Below are 21,250 nucleotides of genomic sequence, written 5' to 3'. Positions count from 1 at the left end.
ACCATGAAAATATACTAGAAAGGTTTTCGGCAGCTAAGAAAATTATCTTCTATTCTTGCACAGAGAAAACAGACCACATAAAATAGAATAAAAACAATAAGATTTCCCTATGGTTTTCATCCAAGAAGGAAATATTATTTAAACAATTTTAGGTGGTCATATTTTTCTCTGTGTGAAGAATTAAAAAATCAGATAAGGTATTTAATCCGAAGAGGAATAATAATTCCTCTAGGAACTCATTGGAAGCGCTTGATAGCTGCCCCGAAGAAAGCTTTCCATATATTTGTATATATTTTAATAAGGTACAATAAGGTTTTAGCGTCAACTACCGAAAGAACTTTCTCCAGTTTAAAGAGAATACAAACAATACATTATTAAAACTTTAAATAAAAATGTGCGAACTAGATCCAGCACCAAATTCGACCGGAGTTGGTTTATTTTGGAAGTAGAAGCCAAATTTGGCTAAAGACTTAAATAGGGATGTAAATTTCACAGGAAAAATATTTATTAGTTTACTGAGGAGAAAGAATTTTATAGAGCTTAAAAAAGAAGAGCAGACAAAATTTATGTTAATTTCAGTTCTGTTGCTAAATTTACATAATTTCTTCGAAATTTTGTTAAAATCAACTTGAACTTTATCAAGGACCAGTATATTTTTCATAAAACAACCATGCACAGTTAATTGTCAGCAGTATGAGTATTCAGGGAAGTTAAAGGGGCAGTTGTAAGCGAAAAAATCAAACATGAATTTCTTGGAACATGCAGTTTTTACATTATAGAAATTCAGTATTCAATATAACACAGTTAAAAATTAATTTTCAGCGAAAGCGATGTCCTTGCATGCAATATTGTAATCCATATGGTTTACAAAACAATCAACTTTATGAAGCTAAATTAACGTTGTTTGGTTGAAAAAAAAAAAAAAACAAAAAACTATTTAAAAGTTCTTCAGAATTCAGTTATATTTCAAAGTTTTCTTGAAAATCTAACAGAAGCTCATGAAAAGGCTAAGGACAATAAGGACATATGTCTTTTTAAAAACATTTAAAACTTCACTCTTTCTCATTTTAAAAAGATGTTACGACAAAAAAACTACCGCAATTAAATAAAAATCAGTCCATTTTGCTATAAAAAGGATACATGATGACATTACTAAACTTATACGGGTTATATTGTAAGTAGCAGGAGGAAAATAAAAGTGAGTGCCAAAGTGAAAGACATACAAAAATATATATATAAAGACTTATATAGGCTATAGTAGGTATATGAAAAGGTACATATAAATATGGGTAGTTATATTTTTTTATATGAGTATATTATTCTCCTTTGTGTTTTTTTGTTGTATATACATATCAGAAGGCACTTAGAATTGACGTCAATGTACGTCGTTGTTATATTGTCTACCTATAACTTACCTACCTACATCTTATTTCTACCACACACCAACTACATTATCCTATCCTTCTGCATCATGATGAAGGAGGATTCTATCTATATTCTTGTTTTTTAAAGACATCAAACTCAAGTCAGCCAAGTCATTCATATCCTTCGTATAAGCTCATAATATTTCCTTAACCTCTGACTTTTTTTCTTCTTTTCACAGAGTAAAAAAAAAGGAGAATCACATGAAAATCCTTCTTTAAAGCTGCTGGCTGTCTACATTATAAATATATGGGGGTTGCCCCATTCAGGAAGCAAAAGGATGCTCAACAAATATTTATATGGGATGAAGGTGCTTCAGATTCTCTATTTTTTTTTCATTCAAACAAACGTTTATCTAACTCTCTCTACGTCCATCATTCTTTATCTTTTCAAAAAAAAAAAAAAAATTAAATAAAAAGCAGATGTTACAAGGACTTTCCAAAGTAGCATTCACAGGAAATGGAAAATTGCATTCAAATAATAATCTTCAATTCTCTCTCTCACTGGTTTTCTCATTGTTTGAACACTCTCTCGGTGAGAAAAAAAGAAAGGAAAATTCAACCAAAAAATCAATCACACCCAAACCTGTATCCTGTTTCTAAAACTCTATAAAAACACCAAGATCACACGTTTTTTTTTTTTATTTGTGTCCTTTTTAAAAACACCCAGAACCAAGAATAAACCGCTATCTTCACTATATACGGCTAATTTATATTCCCCGCATCCCGTTATCCGACAGCAACAACGACAAAAAGGACGAAGACAAAAAAAAAACTCCCGAGTGCACTCTTCGCCGCGAATCCTTTTACGTAAGATGCTTGCTCAATTCTAAGCTTCTAAGTAGGCACCACTGTACCACCAACACAAAAAAGCGGCGAGGTGAGGCGCGGCGAAACGGCGAGGAGAGAAAACTTCTTCTCTTCTTCACTCACACGGCAGAAAAGTGCAGTTAACCGTGAAAAATAAATCGGTTAACGACATGGCATGCAAAATAATAAACTTCACACAATTATTCTTCATTAAAAAACAGCCTGGCCTAAACTTTGTCGTGGGTCTACTACAACTTTTAGTTGTGGCGATTTATTTCTTTTTCTCTTCGCCCGGAAACCGCACTAAACGACCACAATTTGATTTGGATTTCCGACATAATATTAAAACGGCGAAAAAAAAAGAATATGGACGACAAAAAATAAAAACCGTTGAAAAAAAAGGAGAGACTTTTACACTTTCTATAGTGGAATTTATCGGATTTTATCGGTTCAACAAAAAATTGGGTATTTTTTGTCTCATTCTATCCAATTCGTATAATAATATATCCGCCATATTTTTGTGTGAAAATCGATATACCTCCTATTAAGTTGGGCGAATTTTCTTCTGTTCGTTCCTTGCACCGTTGTATACGTTGTTGGTTGGTGATGATGATGGGTAGTTTTGTGTGTGTGTTGTTGTTGTTTTAACCGAAATTCACTTCCACAGAAAAAAAAAACTGCAAAGTGGTCCTCTCCTCTTAGCCACTTTTGCTTCGTCTAATTAGCATATTTTTTCTTTTTCTTTTTTGAATTTTTTTTTTTTAAATTCTTAATTTTTTAAGCCATTTTTTCTTGGCATCTTTAAACTATTTTATAACTTTTTTTCAGGACCTTTTTTGTGAGGAGCTTTGATTATGCGTTTACTTGTTATACACAAACACTGTTTAAAAGGTTTAAAAAGGACTTCTCGAATGTGCATATGAACAAAAAAAAAAGTGTAGGTAGGTGTATATTGGGAGAAAAGTTGATTGAATTTATACACACAGATTTTATAGACAGAAAAAGGATTCGAGAAGAGATCTAAAAAATTGGGGTTTTTGTTTTTGAATACAAAAAAGGATTTTATTTAAATATTTTTCTTAATTTTTTTTTTCTGTCTTCATTTAATTTTTTTCTTTTTAATATTTTTTAATTAAATGCACAGAGATAGAAAATGAGCAACATTTTGGAGGAATGAAATGCTTGAACTTGCTCTCGCTCTTCAACTAATAAAATGTGCACGCAATTCAAATATTCCAACCCCTAATAGAGGAAAACCAGGAAGAAGAATGGAAAAAAAAAAGAAAGAAAAAGACAAACGGACATGGATGTGATATAGAGAGAGAGTGTAAGTACAAAGAAAAATGAAATAAAAATCATTTTTTGACAGGTCTTGCACATGTGCAATGGAAATTTCACCCTTAATTTTGTGGGGTAGATGGTGGGTGGGTGGCAGGAATTGGCAGAGCTTGCGGTAATCTCATAACCAGGGTTGTTTTAAAGTTGGTGGTTCAAGTGTGGTGGGATTAGGATTTGAAGTTCAACATGGATTTGTATTTTCACCTGTTCACCAGACTGTGGTAGGTGTGGTGAAGTTTAATGAAACACCGAAATGTATGCAATGAATTATGTAATTTGTGGTATTAAATAGAATTAGCTCAGTTATATGGTTGTGGTATGAGGTGGATGAGGTTTGTGCTTTAGCTAATGTGGTGAATTTCTTAAAACAACTTACCAAATGTTGGAAATTCATGTGGAAGATGGAAAATTTTAAAGCTTGTTTGAAGGTTAATATTGGCTTAGGTAAGGTATCTAAAACAATAAAAACCAGTTTCTTGCTGCGAACCCAAAATTTAACCCGAAATCAATGAAAAAATGAGGTAAATATTTTTTAACATTATTCCGCATACATTGCTAAAAACAAACTTCTTAATGAGTTAACTTAAGTTTAATTTATTTAATTGGTTGACTAAGAGCAATGGCGAGATAGACCGCAGTCTTTATATATTGACATTTATTCTTCGGATAGTCTAACTGACGATTGAAAAATCAGGGCCAAATATTTTAAAATCAGGTTCAAACGGTAAACATTGAACACATTTAGAAAATATTTAGATGCATTTTTTAACAATGAGTCATAAAATTAAAAGTTTAGGTGGTAGTGGCCGAATTTTTTTTTGTCAGTTTTTACTTACCTTAATAATAAGATTTTTCAAGTTTTTAATTAATTCCTCCTTTCGTGACCTTTTTCAGTAAAATAAATTTTACTTTTTTCGTGGGCTATAGGTCTTTTTTCAATATATCTACGAATTAGAATATATTGAAGAAAGACCTATAGCCCACGACAAAAGGAAAATTTATTTTTCAAGTTTTTCCAAGAACTTCAATAATTTTGGATATTGAATGCCTTTTTTATTAGTAATTTTTTTTTTTATATATAAAAAAAATGCATTTTTTGTCATACCATTATGGATTTAACTAGTTTAATTTACAAGTATCGGTGAAAAAAAGATCAGAATTAGTAGTTCAGTTTTCTTAATGTAAATTCACATAAAACGAAAGAAGTGTTAGACTAGAAAGTATTTTTATTGTTCTTTGCAAACAAAAAAAAACAGAGAAAAACGTCTAAATTTTGGAAATAATTAAAGAAAACCGAATAAGTCATGCAAGTTCATAGAAATCTATAAATTTTTTAAGGGACGGGTTGTAGTTATGTATTTTAAAAATTCTGTAGGTGTTCAGAATTCTGGCATCAAAATTCGACTTTTACGCCTTTTTACTTGCGATATAGGTACTATAGGGCAAGTTTAGGATTCGTAAAAAAAATCGAACTCGAGATAACAATTTTACATGACATTACGATGATGGAGAATGCCAAAAAAGTGGGTCCGGCAATTCTGTCTGTCTGTCTGTCTGTCTGTCTGTCTGTCTGTCTGTCTGTCCGTCTGTCTCTATCTGGAGCTGCAGCCTAAACGAGTGAAGTGATTTTCTTCAAACTTGGTAGTTAGCAGTTTTTGGTGATTCCCTAGAGGGGAAATTGAAATTTTTTTTTTATGACCAAAACTAACGGTACCTGCCATATAACGGAAATAGAAAAGTTAATTTTTTTCAAAAACGACTCTAACGATTTTGATTAAAATTTTTGTGTGTAATACTACACATAAAGGCCAACTTTTTAAATAAAAAAAAATATTTTTTGTACCGTTATTAACGGTACCTGTCATAGAACGGTTTTTTTCGTTTCTGAATATCTCGTACAAAATTAACCCGATTTAAATGAAAATTTTTATACAAAAGTGTGTAAGTAAAGATAATATTAAAATTTTAGAAAATTTTCAAAAAACGCATTTTTGGTTTTTTAAAAAATATTTCAAAATTTTTTTTTGAAAAATCAATTTTTTGAAAACGGATCAATGAAAAATTTTGAAATTTAGTTTTTATGTGTAAATTAATTATTTCTTCAAAATGGCATACCAACTTTTTTTTTGAAAAATGTTAAAAAAATCTTATATATAAAAAATTATTTTTTTAAAAAACGGCTCCTACAATTTTCAAATTTTTTTTTCTAAAAATACCTTTTTATACGAGAAATAAAATGGCATATTTGTTTTTTTTTTTTAAGATATTTTAAAACGAGTTTTATTAATTATAAAAACAGATTTAATTTTTTTATACTACTTATGAAATTTCTTCAAAATATCGAATTTTAAATTTCTTGAATAAAAAGCTTTAACATTATAGTTACTTTAAGCATAAGAGCAAGTACGTGCGACCCCAGTCGTGCAATTTATTTTGTTTCGTCTCTGTTTTTAAAATTCTGATTTTTTAAATTTTAACAATTCTAAAAAAATCTGGGGTCGAACTACGGCATACGTTCGTTAACGTATGGTTGCTATGCGTCCTTATTTTTTTCTACTAATTAAATAGAGAGAACAATAGTCAAAACGATAACGTATGATCGTAATCGTGTGCCGTAATTCGACCCCTGCTTTTCTGGTTTTTTTTTCTACACATCTTGCTTTAAAACATGAAAAGAAAACAGCAGATTTTTCATAAAAAGTTGGATCCACACTAGGTTGATCAACACTTTCAACATTCGTTCCAAATCGGCATACTCAACAGTTAAACATTTCCAAATTATTCTAACTGGTGCATATAGGACATATCTTAGCCTACACATTAATTGAACCAGTTTGGAAAGGTTTAACTATTGATTATGTCGATTTGGAAGGTATGTTGAACGTGTTGAAAAGCTAAAGGGCCATTTTCACCAACATACAAAATTTTTCATACAACAAACAACATATAATTTCCTTTTATACGAACATCTGAGGAGACAATTTTAACAGAATTGTATCCTCAAATATACGTATTTTGTAGTTGATTACTCATAAGAAAGATTTTATCATAATCTGTGAGAGTTCTGCAACAAACCAGTCATTCGGCTTGAAATATAGAATCATCACTCTGTAACTCTTTTAGATCGAACCATATAACTAGATAAACAGTATGCCAAATATCTAAGCCTAGAATTAACTTCAAAGAGCTAGTGAGATTCAAACATTACCAAAAGACGACGAAAGCCAACAAGAACAACTTGAAAGTTGTACCATACCAATTCTTATGGATCGAGTTAAAACTATTTCGTGAGAAACAATTTTATGTATATAATGGTTTTTTACTTGAATTGAATAACTTGTTCCGTTACACTTGAGATTTAACCACATTAAGTAAATTTTCTGAAGGTTCCTTACCCAAATGATTGCCTTCACTTCAATTAAAAATGTTTAGTCTCATAACACCAATATATAAACAATAATAATTAAACTATTTTGATTATAATTTTACATTTCTCTAAAAAAACACCCTTTAATCTTAAATATTAAATTCCACTTGATTCTTGAATTTCATACGAAACGCAACACTAACTTAATTTCGGTAGTAGATCCAAATCATTCTTATTAAAAAAATATTAAATTTCGTTGAAATCGCTTCATTTGTGATCATGTTCAGAAATAATGTTTCACAAAATTTCAAAAACATATTTTATATATAAATGTTCTAGGGTTTCACTTAATCGAGCTCACCTGTACACTTTCACAGTTTTTGAAAAAAATGTTACAAATGTTACAGTTTGAGATTCTCTGTTTCCTTAAACAATCCATGATGGCGCTAAACGTCAAACAAAAAAATCTATCTCCCCACACTACACGTCAATCTATATTCATGGTGAATTTCAAACGAAAAAATCTACCCTTCCTTCATGCTCTCTCACCATAAACAAAAATCTAATTCGATGACCAAAAAAAAAATAACAAAAACAAACCCAACGTGGGTAGTTTAAAAATAAAATTTTCGCTTTCTTTTGCAAACATTTTTATTTCAAAAAGAAGTCGTGTCGCATAGTTCTCAAAAGCAACACAACAACAACTATACAACCAAAAATTAAAGATAAAAATATTCATTATTTTGGATTGACTTTTAAATAACACACTTGGATGACAGTCACGTTCGTTCTTTAGCAGTGTTTTGTGTGTTGTTTAGTGTATCTCGCAGTTTCTATAGATACTTTTTTTCTGCGTTTAAAATTCACATCCAAAATGCAATTTTCTTATATGAAACTTGCAATTTACGCATTGACATTCCTTACTTACGCGTACTCGGGTTACGGGTCGAGTACTATTGCCAGTTTGCGTGATGCAATTATCGCTGCAGAGGCAATCTTTGGCGATGTCTTTCACAATGTAATTACTGTGGCACGCAAGTTTAAAACTGTGCATGAAGTATTTGATGCGGCAGTTGATGAGAATTGTGTATTTACTTGTCCGGGTGGTAAGTATTATTTTGAATTGTCATAATCTTTTTTATGGCCTTGGAGTTGAATGAGATAACGATAAAAAATTTGTTTTGATATCTTTCTTAAATCATTTTTTGTAATGTCAAAGCATGAAAGATTTGACAGGTCTATTTGTTAAGTGTGACTTTTTTTTTGTTATTTTGATGATGTGATTCAAGAGAAAAAGAGAATATTTTTTTACACTGAGAGACGTGAGAAATAGATACATGGGCGTCGTTGTGTGGTGAAATATTGAGAGCTTAAATTAGGTAACTATTAACTAACCACACATCATTCTGAAATGATGGATGAATAAGGTGTCCTCAGATTTTTGGGGGGTAGTTTTCTCCCTTCTCTTGTGTATCTTTTTAAGGTAAAATTTAGATACTAAGAAAGATACGTGTTCCAATCAGATAGAAGCATAATTCTTTCAATTGCAATGAATAATGCTCAGTTGCACCATGACCTTTTGAATTATAATTTAATTAAATGTGTATGTGATGCATTTTACGTTACAGACTTATTTCCTGAGAAGGAGCATTTTCTAAAATAGTGCAGGTAAAATAGGCATTAAAAACAATTAAATGCACGAACTTGCTCTATAGGGTTCAAGTTGCTTGAATTTTTAGAACTTTTTATATAGAAATTAAGTAAAAATGTAATTATTACGTATATAAAAAAATTTGAAAAAACACTTAAAATCGTTTTTTAAAAGGAATAAAACAACATCTTAAATCAAATTGAGCTCCAAAATAAGTATGCAATTTCATTTGTTTTATTAAGATGAATTTTTAGAAAAAAAATTTCAAAACCGTTAGAGCCGTTTTTTAAAAAAACTAATTTTTTGAAAAAAAAATGTTTTAATATAAAATTGATATACCATTTTGAAGAAATCACTAATCTTAATTTTAAATCAGATTTTCAAAAAATTCAATTTCAAGTTTTCGAAAGTTTGATTTTTCAAAAAAAAAAATTTCAAATCTTTTTTAAAAATCCAAACATTTTATTTTTGGCTTATATTTAAATAACATAAATGCTTTTTCAAAAAAAGTTTCGCTGTTATCGAGTAAGTAGTTTCGGAGAAAATCAGATTTAAAAAAAAAGACGGCTCTATGGCAGGTACCGTTAATAATTATTTTCAAAAAAAGTTTTTTTCATCTAGAGATAGACCTTGTCTCAATAGCTTACATTTTAATTTTTTGAAAGAAAAGTCGTTGGAGCCGTTTTTGAGCAATTTCAACTTTACTAAAATCGGTATATGCCAAGTACCGTTATTTTTGGTCGAAAAAAATTAATTCCGAAAACCCCTCTGTACAGTCGCCAAATAACGCTACATACCAAGAGTGACATTAACCGGTCTATCCGTTTAGGCTGTAGTTTCGTTTACAGACAGACAGACTGACAGATAGACAGACGGACTTCCGGGACCCACTTTTTTTGCATTCTCTATCATCGTAATATCATGGAAAATTGTTATCTCAACTTTTTTTTTTGTACGAATGCATAACTTGATATATAGTACCTATGTATATCGCAAGTAAAAAACACCCTGTTAACCATGAAATTCATATAGACACTTAAGATTTTTTTTTATAATCTCAAAAGTAATATAATTGCTAAATTTCAATAGGTTACCACTATAATTACTCAATTTTTCCATTATAACCATATTTTCTCTACACCTAAAAAACACCCTTTCATATGAACAAAATTTATGGACTTATGTATTCGTAGTTTCCATTTGAAATACAGCATTTTTAATAAATTTCGTAAGGGTAACTTTTAAACCATTGATTTTATCGGACTTATCGCAGATTTTCCTTATTACCAAAAAAAAAAAAAACACCCTTTCACCTAAAGTATTTGTATAGACTGCTTAGATTATTGGTTTCTGTTATAAATGAAACATTTGTACCAATTTCATAATTCTTTAAAAAAAACACCCTTTCACTCAAGATATTTTTGTAGAATCTTTAGATTCTTAGTTCTTATGTAGTTCCCATGTTTTTCACATGGTTTTCGGTTATAATTCACCTGTTGAAGTCAAAATTCAGCGTCAAAAAATACCTTAAAAACATGTGTCATATGATTATATTCCACAAACAATTTTATTCACTATATTTTTGACCTTCAACGCCTCCCTCTTGGATGCGAAAAAACCCTTCCTTTTCTTATAGAATTATTTTTGTCATTGGTTCTTATCCCAAAAGCAAACTTTTTGCCAAGTTTCATGAGTGTAACAATTTTTATTTTTTAAATGCGTATTTTGCCTGTACTAGTTTGTTAATTTGTGAGTTTGCTAGTTTGTTAGTTTGTTAGTTTGTGAGTTTGTAAGTTTGCTAGTTTGTTAGTTTGTTAGTTTGTTAGTTTGTTAGTTTGTTAGTTTATTAGTTTGTTAGTTTGTTAGTTTGTTGGTTTGTTAGTCTGTTAGTTTGTTAGTTTTTTAGTTTTTTAGTTTTTTAGTTTGTAAGTTTGTTAGTTTGTTAATTTGTTAGTTTGTGAGTTTGCTCGTTTCTTAGTATGTTAGTTTGTTAATTTGTTAGTTTGTTAGTTTGTGAGTTTGCTAGTTTGTGAGTTTGCTAGTTTGTTAGTTTGTTAGTCTGTTAGTTTGTTAGTTTGTTAGTTTGTGAGTTTGCTAGTTTGTGAGTTTGTTTGTTAATTTGTTAGTTTGTTAGTTTGTGAGTTTGCTAGTTTGTGAGTTTGCTAGTTTGTTAGTTTGTTAGTCTGTTAGTTTGTTAGTTTGTTAGTTTGTTAGTTTGTGAGTTTGCTAGTTTGTGAGTTTGCTAGTTTGTTAGTTTGTTAGTCTGTTAGTTTGTTAGTTTGTTAGTTTGTAAGCTTGTTAGCTTGGTTGTTTAGTAGTTTGGTAGTTTGTTAGTTTGTCAGTTTTAAGTGAACCTTATAAAAGCGTATTAAAAAGCATAAAACTCTTAGAAATAAAAGATTTCTTGATTCATTTTTGTTTACTTATATTTTTTAATTTCAGATGTGAAATCCGTCCAAAACAAGATGTACACACCGTCTTCTGATGGATGTGGTTCATTGGGACTTTCTATTAGCACAGAATACTTACCAGCAGCTGAAATGGGTGCTTGTTGCAACGAACATGATATTTGTTACGACACATGCAATAGCGATAAAGAATTGTGTGATTTAGACTTCAAAAGATGCCTTTATCGACATTGTGAGACATACGATAAAACAATTGCTAGTGATATTGTTATAAAAAGTTGTAAAGGTGCAGCTAAAATGTTATTTACTGGAACATTAACATTAGGTTGTAAATCATTTTTAGACGCACAGAAACGAACATGTTATTGTCCACCACCGAAAGAGAATAAATATCAGAAAAATAATAACAATAATAATAATAATAAAAATAATAACAATAATAATAAAAACTACAAAGATAAAAAACAAAAATATGGATGGAAGGATGAATTTTAAGTTGTAGTAGTCTTAAAGGTTTCTTGAGACTTTTGTGTGGTTTGGTGTTTAGTTGGGGGGAAGTATGTATCTACTTTTGTAGTATTATTTAAAATAAATTAAATAAAAAAAAACTATCGATATTTGTTGTTTTATTTAACTGCCTTTAACTCGATCTTTAATCTTAGATTCTTGTTTATTTTTCTTCTTCCTAAAGCCTAGTACGCTGCTGATGAGAAACGAAAAGTCCACAAAGTCGACAACAAAAATGCTAACGAAAAAATATCATCGAGTATTCTGTCAAAGTCAAAATAAAAAAAATTCAAAATTGATTTATAATCAAGAAAAATCAACAGAAAATAATTTTTAAAGCAAGAAATAAATGAATTAAAAGTGAAAAAACCATCACTACTGCTCTTGGAGTCAAGAAAAATGCACAGGACAGTAAAAAGTAAGTGACAAATGAGTGAGAAAACTCTCCAACTTTTTTGTTAGAGCTGCGTACTGAAAAAAGAAGAGCAAAACGAAATTTTTCGTTCAAGATTTCGTTAACGAAATTTTGTATGGAAAATTTCGTTTCGCTTCAGTTGCGTACCTACTAGGCTTAATCAAAAACGTCGAATTTTAATGTAAAAAACTTCATCCTTAACCGGAGTTAAGGTCTTATTGATAAATGAGTTGACGATTGGAATGTAAATTAGGTTAATACTCTGTTATTAAGAGTTGTCAACTATTTTACTGTAGTAATTGATACATTTTAATTTTATGACTGTGAGATATCAACCAAATATTGTACAAAAAGATAACTTAACCTCAATAAATGGGTTTGCCAAAATAATAGTCATTGGAACAAAGAATTGTACACGAATAGAAAATGTTACCTGGCAAAAAAGTCTAAAAAAAATCAAATTTTTCATTTCTTTCTTAAAAAACTTCTTAAGTTTTGATTTTCTAATAATTTCTTTAATAATCATTTCGACTGTACCACTTTTATCAAATTTCATAGTGACTCTTTTTTCTAATTTTCTTTTGATAAATCATTCTGTGAGGCGCGTACTATTACATGACGCCTCTTGAGTCCAGGCCTCAAATTTGACATTTCTCTTTTGATTTAAAATGTGTTGTTGTTGTATTGCACCAAGAAGCAAAAAGAAATGAAAGGGAATTTTGAAAAAAGAAAAAGTGGAAAAAGAAACGTCAAAAAAGAGTCTCAGAATTTCGACCCACGACTCTCTGGTCGGATAATTTTTTGTTTCATCTTTTTTCTCTTTTGCACTCATTACGTTTGAAAAGAGGCGCGCCTCTTGAGGCTTCATGTAATAGCTGACATAGGTATTGGATTTTATTCACAGGGTGTTTCGTTATATATCTTTCCACGTAAAAAATAAAATGCACGACTGGGTCGCACGTACTTGCTCTTGTAGTTCACAGTATCTTTATCTTAAATATCTATTGGAAATTTAAAATTTTGTAGAAAAAAAAAACAAAAAAAAAAAAAAAAATCAAAAGTTTAAAAATTAAATTAAATAATTTGTTTTTTCAAAAATGTTTTTAAAAATTTTTTTTTTTTTAAATTTTATACTTAATGATCTCTGTAAATTTTAAATAAAATAACTAATGCTTTGATGAAATATATGAACTTAAAAAATATGTCAATTTAAAAAAAACGGCAACGCCATATTTCCGTTCTCCGCATTTTTTGAGAAAAACTAAAAACGCAGTTTTGTTAGAATCAATAAGAGTCTTCCGCACATCAAATTTGATCGAAATCGTTAGAGCCGTTTTCGAGAAATTTGCAATACCTCGAAAACGTTATATGGGAGGTATGCGTTAAAATGGAGATATTAAAAAAATAAAAAAAAGAAGTCTTGGGAATTACTCAAAAATCATCTGTACCAAGTTTCAAGCAAATCCATCCATCCGTTTAGGCCCTAGCTCGATGTACAGATGGACGCACACACGCACAGACCGACGGACGGCATGACGAAAACCACTTTTTTGATCTTCTCCATCATCGTAATGTTGGTTTTGATTAAAACCTCGATTTTTTTTTTCTACACGAAACCAATACTTGCCCTATAGAGCAAGTAACTATGGTACAATTTTATTAGCGTACCATTATTTTTAATATTTTTTTAATATAAATAAAAAAATATTAGAAATATTTTTTAACAGAGACATTTGAAGAGCTCGATGTTTTATTAAGGATCTCCTCTTTATTGCACCATTTTTTTAAATATAAGGGGTTGGTCTGTCAGGAATTGTTAAGGACGTTTTATTTTATTTTTTTTCGGAACGTGTGGCATTTTTCGAGGACTGCAACCACATAAACCAACTTAGAGAAATTAGTTGGTGATAGTCCTTTTTGTTAATTGTACGTTTCATTAATTGACCAAGTTTGACAAATGTAAATGCAAAAAATCAAAAACAAGATATTCCTTAATAATTGTTCCTCAGTGTTTCTAATTATATTTTCACACACAAATTGGACTATATTTTAGATTTTTAGCAGTATTTTTCTTTTGTTGGGTTAATTTTAATATTTTTTCTTAAAATGGTACAAGGATTAGGTATATCATCACTCGTGTTTGCTAAAAAATTGTTAAATATTTTGTATTTATAGTAAGAAAAAAATAAAATTTTGTAAACAAAGGAGAATGTTTCTAATTATTTTGCCACCACTGTATATGTATTTATGGTTTTCGTATAAAAACATCAACTAAATCCGAAAATATTTATTGGCTCATATAAAAGATATCATTCAAACCCTGTGCATTTTTACTATATTGCATTTTAAAAATAAAATATAAAGGCTTAACAGAATTTTTTTCATAATTAAAATAACAAATATTAGGTGTGTTTTTTTGTTTATCTATATAGATTTTGTGCAAAAAAACGACATCGGGATTTTTGAAATCCATGCAAACATTTGGCACCACTGTACATATACTTTGGCAGCTGTCTGTCAAAAATGTTGCTTTTGTTTTTTTTTTTATTTTAACTCCGAAGTGGGAAGGCCATTACATCCATGTTGGATGCAAACAAAAATTTTCATGTGGCCATGGCATCCATTTTGGATTCAAAAAAATTGTTTTTTCACAAAAAACCAAAAATTATCTGCATATTCTTAGCTATATTTTAAGACCATGACCATTAACATTAGTTGCGTCGTTCTTGTGTTATAAGCGTTTGAAGGTAGCCATATTGAATTTTTTTTTCGATTTTTTAAAAATCAAATGTGAAAACTTTTTGAAGTGAAAACTTCTTTAGTATCGTAGTGATTTGAAACAAAATGAAACGAAAACGCGACACGACTTCAACTTGTTATAACTTTTTTGTTTTAATAAATAGATGAATGAAATTTGTACTGTAGGTAGGTAATTAAATAATATATTATTGTACAAAATTTCAATTAATTTCATATTCAAAATTCGGAGATAACGGTAAAAAGATGTTCTTTTCGAACACACGTTATATCTTTTGATCTAGTGCACATACAAATTTGATTTAACTTTAATACGCATGCTGCTAACATAACCTTTTATTTGATATATCACACATAACGTTACGTGCTCTACAAGTTACACAATCTTAAATTGAAAAAAATTTTAAAAATACCTCAAAACACCTGTGGAGATCTGTTGGCGATGACCAGCTACCAGTGTACGAAGTACCGTAATCTCAGTCTGGAAATTCGACATTGTTGACTTTAAAAAATTCTAACTTCTCTTGTAGACATCTTTGAAATAAGATTTATGCATCATTATACAAGGTGAAACAATAAGCTTTCACATGGTATAAAATTTTGTATAGATTGTCAAACAAAAAAATTGATTTAATAGCATGAGAACATAAAAATAAATGTTTTTTTTTTGCTTTTTGAATGAAATTTCATCGAGTTTAAAAAATTCTAGCTCTTTTTGTAGATGTCTCATACACCTGACCGATATATATATTTTGAGCTAAGACAATAAGCTTTCAGATGGTGCAAAAATTTGTATAGGTTGTTAGGGAAAAAAATGGATTTAATAGCGTGAGAAAATAAAAATACGTGTTTTTTCGCTTTTTTTGATGGAAATTGATCGAGTTTAAAAAATTCTAGCTCTTTTTATAGATGTCTCATACACCTGATCGATATATATATTTTGAGCTAAGACAATAAGCTTTCAGATGGTGTAAAAATTTGTACAGGTTGTTAGGGAAAAAAATGGATTTAATAGCGTGAGAAAATAAAAATACGTGTTTTTTCGCTTTTTTTATGGAAATTGATCGAGTTTAAAAAATTCTAGCTCTTTTTATAGATGTCTCATACACCTGATCGATATATATATTTTGAGCTAAGACAATAAGCTTTCAGATGGTGTAAAAATTTGTACAGGTTGTTAGGAAAAAAAATGGATTTAATAGCGTGAGAAAATAAAAATACGTGTTTTTTCGCTTTTTTTGATGGAAATTGATCGAGTTCAAAAAATTCTAGCTCTTTTTGTAGATGTCTCAAAGACCTGATCAATATATATATTTTGAGCTTAGACAATAAGCTTTCAGATGATATAAAATTTATAAAGGTTGTCATATAAAAAACATGGATTTGAAGGTGATAGAATAAAAATAGGTAGATTTTTTCTATTTTTTTTTTTTTTTGCAAGAAAAATGATTTTTTAAGGTTTCACTTCTACCACGTGTGAATTGCACACATGATTTTTTTATTTTTATTTCTAATTTTTCGAAAAAACTTTGGTAATTTTATATACATATCTGTTCAACAATCTTATCAGGATCCATTTAAGACTTTTATCTGAAAAGTGCATTGCGTATATCTCGAGATATTAACATTTCAATGCAACCATGTCAAACAAATTTTTGATTATTTTTTTCTATGAGAGTTTTTTTCAAACCTCGTTTTCTACGCTTTTTTTTTTTTGTTAATATTTTCAGATATTTCTGTATGAACACAACAAATTAAGTACCTTGGCACTACTGTTTTTATCGAGAGAAAGTAAAATCTGGATAATTATCTGGATTTTTCAAAAATCTATACAGATAAAGTTTTTGTTGTTTTTAACACGTAAATTGTTTTGATTTCAAAAATCTCGATGTCGTTTTTTTGCACAAAATCTATATAGATAAACAAAAAAATACACCTATTGATTCAATAACTTCAAATAAAAAAAAATGTATGGCGTATGAGTAATATTTTTTTTGTTCATGAAAATGAAATTCACCAATAAATTCTCCGACAGCTGATTATAACAGCCAATTCAATATAGATTGGGCTAAAGAATATGTAATTAAATTACCTAAAAAATGCACATGAACACAGATCACTATCTTCTTCTTCCTTTTTTTCTCGGCGCTGTTATGATCTCGATGTCGAGGGGATCATAACCTTCCCATGTTACTGCTTCACACTAGTGATCCGCCTGTGGGGTTCGCCGGGTTGACCTCAGAAATCGGCGGCAAGCCTCCCGGTTTTGTATTGTTCCGTTTCTGAGGCCAACTGAATGCTGGTGTTTTTGCATTTGCTTGTACCAGGAGTTTTTAGGCCTACCTTTCTTTTTATTTCGTGTTGGAACGTTATATGATATTGCTTTTTTGACGGGGTTCTCAGGATCTCTCCTTTGAACATGGCAATACCAACTGAGTCGGTCGTGTTCAATTTTTTGGGAGATGGTATTTTTAACATGAAGGCTTCCTCGGATCTTCGTACTTCTAATTCTATCAAGCTTTGTTACTCCTGCTGTCATGCGAAGCATCTTCATCTCAGCTGCCGTTAACTTACTCTCATACTTTTTGTACATTGTCCAACATTGTGAACCGTATGTGAGTGCTGGACGCACAACTGCGGTGTAGAGCCTTCCTTTCAGCTTAGGGGGCATTTTTCGATCACAGAAGATAGCAGAATTTTCCCGCCACTTCATCCACCCTACGCTTACGCGATGATTGATATCGTCATCACAAGTACCCTCGTTATTTATCATAGACCCCAGATATTTAAACTTTTCACACTTGGGAAGCACTACACCATTCAAATAAATGTCAGGAATAGGCCTGTGTGGATCAGAAAATGGGCAGCATAGGTATTCTGTCTTTTTCGCGCTTATGTGGTGCCCACTACCTTCTAGAACATCCACCCATACATCAAGTGCTCGTTGCAGGGATACAGATCACTATAATATTTTAATATAATAATAATTCTAATGCTTAATATGCATTAAAACATGAAAAATTATAGAAAGAAATCAATCCAATTTAATTTTAAGACTAAAAAATTATTTTTTTTTTAATTATATAAAAAATCTTTTTATTAAGTTTCCTTTTTCAAATGAAATGTGTAATTTAATTTTTGTAAAGAAAGGAATTTCTAGAGTTTTTTACTTGCGATATAGGTACTATATATCAAGTTATGCATTCGTACAAAAAACAAAGTTGAGATAACATTTTTCCATGACATTACGATGGTAGACAATGCCAAAAAAGTGGGTCCCGGAAGTCCGTCTGTCTGTCTGTCTGTCTGTCTGTCTGTCTGTCTGTCTGTCTGTCTGTCTGTCTGTCTGTCTGTCTGTCTGTCTGTCTGTCTGACTGTCTGTCTGTCTGTCTGTCTGTCTGTCTGTCTGTCTGTCTGTCTGTCTGTCTGTCTGTCTGTCTGTCTGTCTGTCTGTCAGTCTGTCTGTCTGTCTGTCTGTCTGTATAAGGAGCTACAGCCTAAACGGATGAACCGATTGATGTCAAACTTGGTATGTAGCGTTATTCTGCGACTCTCCAGAGGGGTTTTTGGAATTAATTTTTTTGGACCAAAAATAACGGTACTTGTCATGTACCGATTTAAGTAAAATTGAAATATCTCAAAAACGTCTCAAACGATTTTGTTTAAAAAATTCAAATGTTAGTTTTAAGATAAGGTCTATCTTTTAATGAAAAAATTTTTGTTTGAAAATCATTATTAACGGTACCTGCCATAGAACCGTTTTTTTCAAATCCGATTATCTCCGAAACTGGTCATTTGATTTCAACGAAACTTTTTGTGAAGAAGCATTAATATAATTTAAATATAAGCCAAAAATAAAATTTGTAAAAAAATAAATAATTTTTGGATTTTAAAAAAAATTTTTGAAAATGTTTTTTTGAAAAATCAAATTTTCGAAAACGGGACATTGAATTTTTTTAAAATTTTGTTTTTTATATGTTGATTAGTGATTTCTACAAAATGGCATACCAATTTTATTTTAAAACTTTTTTTCCAAAAAATTATTCATACAAAATCAGTTTTTTAATAAACGGCTCTAACGATTTTGAAAATTTTTTTTCTAAAAATGCATCTTAATATATCAATCAAAACTGCATACTTGTTTTGGAGGGCAATTTGATTTCAGATTTTATTTTATTTTTTTTTTAAACGAATTTTATTTTTTTTTTTCCAATTTTTTTTTTTATAAAAAGTCTTAAAAATTAAAGCAACTTTAACTCTAAGAGCAAGTTCGTGCGCCCCAGTCGTGCATTTTATTTTTATTGGAGCCAATTTTTTTAATAGATTTTTTAAATTAAATTTTCCAAACATTTTTCTAAAAAATTTGGTTTGTGTCATTCTTCAAAAATTATTATTATTGGAAACATAAAAACAAACAAAAAATTCATCGAACCGTTAAACAAAAAAAATTTGTCCAAAAAATTAAAAAAATTAATAATTTTAAACAACTAAAAAATGGGGTTCAAAATTTTTATTTAACGGCTACTGAAAAGCTTCTGTTTCGAATTGTAGAATTTGGTCAAGTCGTTTAGGAGAAAGTCAGAAATCAAGAAAACGGTTTTAAGACGTTATAAATGATTGAACAAATATTTTCGTATTTGCTTAAGAGGAAGCAATTTTCCTTCCTTCAAAGTTTTTTTTTTAATCTTTAAAGTTGTTAACATGGGATGCACCATTCATTTTACTCCTAAAACGAATCTTTGGGACTCGATTTTACAGCTTAAAAATAGGATAAATAAAAAAAAATATTATTCACTTAGAATTCTTCTAGTTTAAATAATACATTTTGCTGAATTTTTATCATACTCACATCAGATTGTTTTTCAATTTCAATTGAATCTTTTGATTACATATATACCTGTCTAAATGCACGTAGCACTTTTTTATTACGAAATAACTTTAAAAGTTTTCACATTATGTATAACGGTTTTTTAATTGCAGATTAATTCTATTTAACTTTTATCAAACAAACAAAAAATCCAACATTTAAATAAATGTCCATTGATTAAAAATATCAAAAATAAAAATTGACTTGATTAAGAATCAAGGTTCATAGTTATTTTTGAAGATCCTTATCACAATTTAAATTGGGGGATCTCCCCTTGAACCCGTCATCTAATTCAGAGTCATTTACACAATTTGAATGTGAGTTAGTAGAAGGTTTAGAATTTCATTCCAATGTCAAAATAGAAATAAAAAAAACAAAAACACCAACAATTAAAAACTTTATGATTTCCCATTAAGTAACATTCAAGAACAAAAGCAAAAAATATTGAATATTTCCACTTTTCCATTTCCATTTTTGGTTGGATGAACGGAACATATAAATATCTGGGTCGTTACTCTAATTGCCTTTAGTTTCCAATAATATCTACGTCCGCCATGGCAAAAGTATCAGTTCTTCTTTCATTCCATTGTTATTGTATTGTGCTGTTATTTGTGCATAGCACCAGTGCACAATTTGGTGGATACGGGGGTGGCGGTGGTGGTGGTTATGGTGGATACGGTGGATATCAGAATTTCGGTGGATACGGAGGTTATCCTTCGTATGGGGGCTATGGGGGCGGCTATGGAGGAGGTGGAGGATATTACCCATCTTATGGATACTACCCCAGTTATGGATATCAACAAGGGGGATATCCTGGATACGGTCAAAATCAGGGCTATTACCCATACTATGGAAACGGTTTAAGTGAGTTGGAAATCCATTGACAATTTTATTTTCATTTAAAAAAAAGCATTTTTTGGCTCTTAATCCAGCCAGCAGTGTGAAGTGAAAATTATATTTAAAAAAAAGTGTTTTGGACTTGTTTCTTTTAAAGGTACCGCTTTTGCAAGTAGCAGTGGTGGAATGGCATCTGCATCGGCTTCGAGTGGAGGATATTTTGGAAGATAAACTTAGAGGCCTTCTTGATGAGAATACTCAGAAAAACTAAAAAAAAAAAGAACATGTTAGATTTAGAAAATTGTTGTAAATATTAGATTTTTAAGATTTTCTTGGTATTAAAAGAGAAAATATAATTTTATTTATTGTTGAATTCATTATTTTTTTTTTTTTCAGTTTCAGATCAATGATTTCTTTTTAAAGATATTTTGTTTGAGATATCAACGGTCTGCCAAGCACAAAAATTGTGTCCAAATTTTATTTGGTGATTGGGTCACTATATTTATCTTTAATTGAAGCACATGTACAGATAATTAAATGTTTTTGTTGTTGTTTTGCAAATCATAAATTAAACGTTTTTAACTGCAAAGTTCATCATGAGAGAATTTATGGTTTATGTGAAGAGACTTCTATAATGTTTACAGCAGTTTTTTAAAGTGTAACATGTTCTTAGAAACCTGACTTGGAAGATTTGTGTACGACATGACAATTAAAATGAATATTAAATAAAATGGATTTAATTTAATTGATAGAAAGATCACGGGAAAGAACAATCAAAGTCCATTTGAAAAAATTATGGCTTTCCAATCAACCATCTTGAAAATATAAATTTAAATTCTGGATTATAGTACACATTAAAAAAATTGACAATT

General features: G+C 29.9%; 3 protein-coding genes across 7 annotated transcripts in view; 2 read left to right on the top strand and 1 right to left on the bottom strand.

Moving 5' to 3' along the window:
- Nucleotides 1-21,250, bottom strand: part of LOC129919587 (serine/threonine-protein kinase BRSK1) — a 105,867-nt gene that overhangs the window by 36,135 nt on the left and 48,482 nt on the right. Inside the window, exon 1 of one of the 4 annotated variants that reach the window (XM_056000521.1) lies at nucleotides 2,770-3,293. The exons of the other annotated variants lie outside the window; for them this stretch is intronic. The gene's annotated coding sequence lies outside the window, so the exon portion shown is untranslated. Of the gene's footprint in view, nucleotides 1-2,769; nucleotides 3,294-21,250 lie in introns of those variants that run through there. 4 annotated transcript variants of the gene reach the window in all.
- On the top strand, nucleotides 1,605-20,670 carry LOC129919590 (uncharacterized). 2 transcript variants are annotated; one of them, XR_008773095.1, is made up of 3 exons: nucleotides 1,605-1,732; nucleotides 3,376-3,558; nucleotides 20,536-20,670. XR_008773095.1 is itself a non-coding variant. In XM_056000532.1 (2 exons), exons 1-2 carry the CDS (start codon nucleotides 20,096-20,098, stop codon nucleotides 20,607-20,609), a joined length of 384 nt encoding a protein of 127 aa, XP_055856507.1. In that variant the 5' UTR covers nucleotides 19,978-20,095; the 3' UTR covers nucleotides 20,610-20,670. The 2 variants fall into 2 exon arrangements, 1 of the variants encoding a protein (XP_055856507.1); XM_056000532.1 differs by lacking the exons at nucleotides 1,605-1,732; nucleotides 3,376-3,558 and adding an exon at nucleotides 19,978-20,405.
- On the top strand, nucleotides 7,469-11,574 carry LOC129919589 (group XIIA secretory phospholipase A2). Its single transcript, XM_056000531.1, has 2 exons — nucleotides 7,469-8,042; nucleotides 11,030-11,574. Exons 1-2 carry the CDS (start codon nucleotides 7,811-7,813, stop codon nucleotides 11,488-11,490), a joined length of 693 nt encoding a protein of 230 aa, XP_055856506.1. The 5' UTR covers nucleotides 7,469-7,810; the 3' UTR covers nucleotides 11,491-11,574.

The sequence above is a fragment of the Episyrphus balteatus genome, chromosome 4 (assembly GCF_945859705.1).
Source record: "Episyrphus balteatus chromosome 4, idEpiBalt1.1, whole genome shotgun sequence".
Taxonomy (NCBI): Eukaryota; Metazoa; Arthropoda; class Insecta; order Diptera; family Syrphidae; genus Episyrphus; species Episyrphus balteatus.
This window is presented reverse-complemented; position numbering and strand designations above follow the sequence as displayed.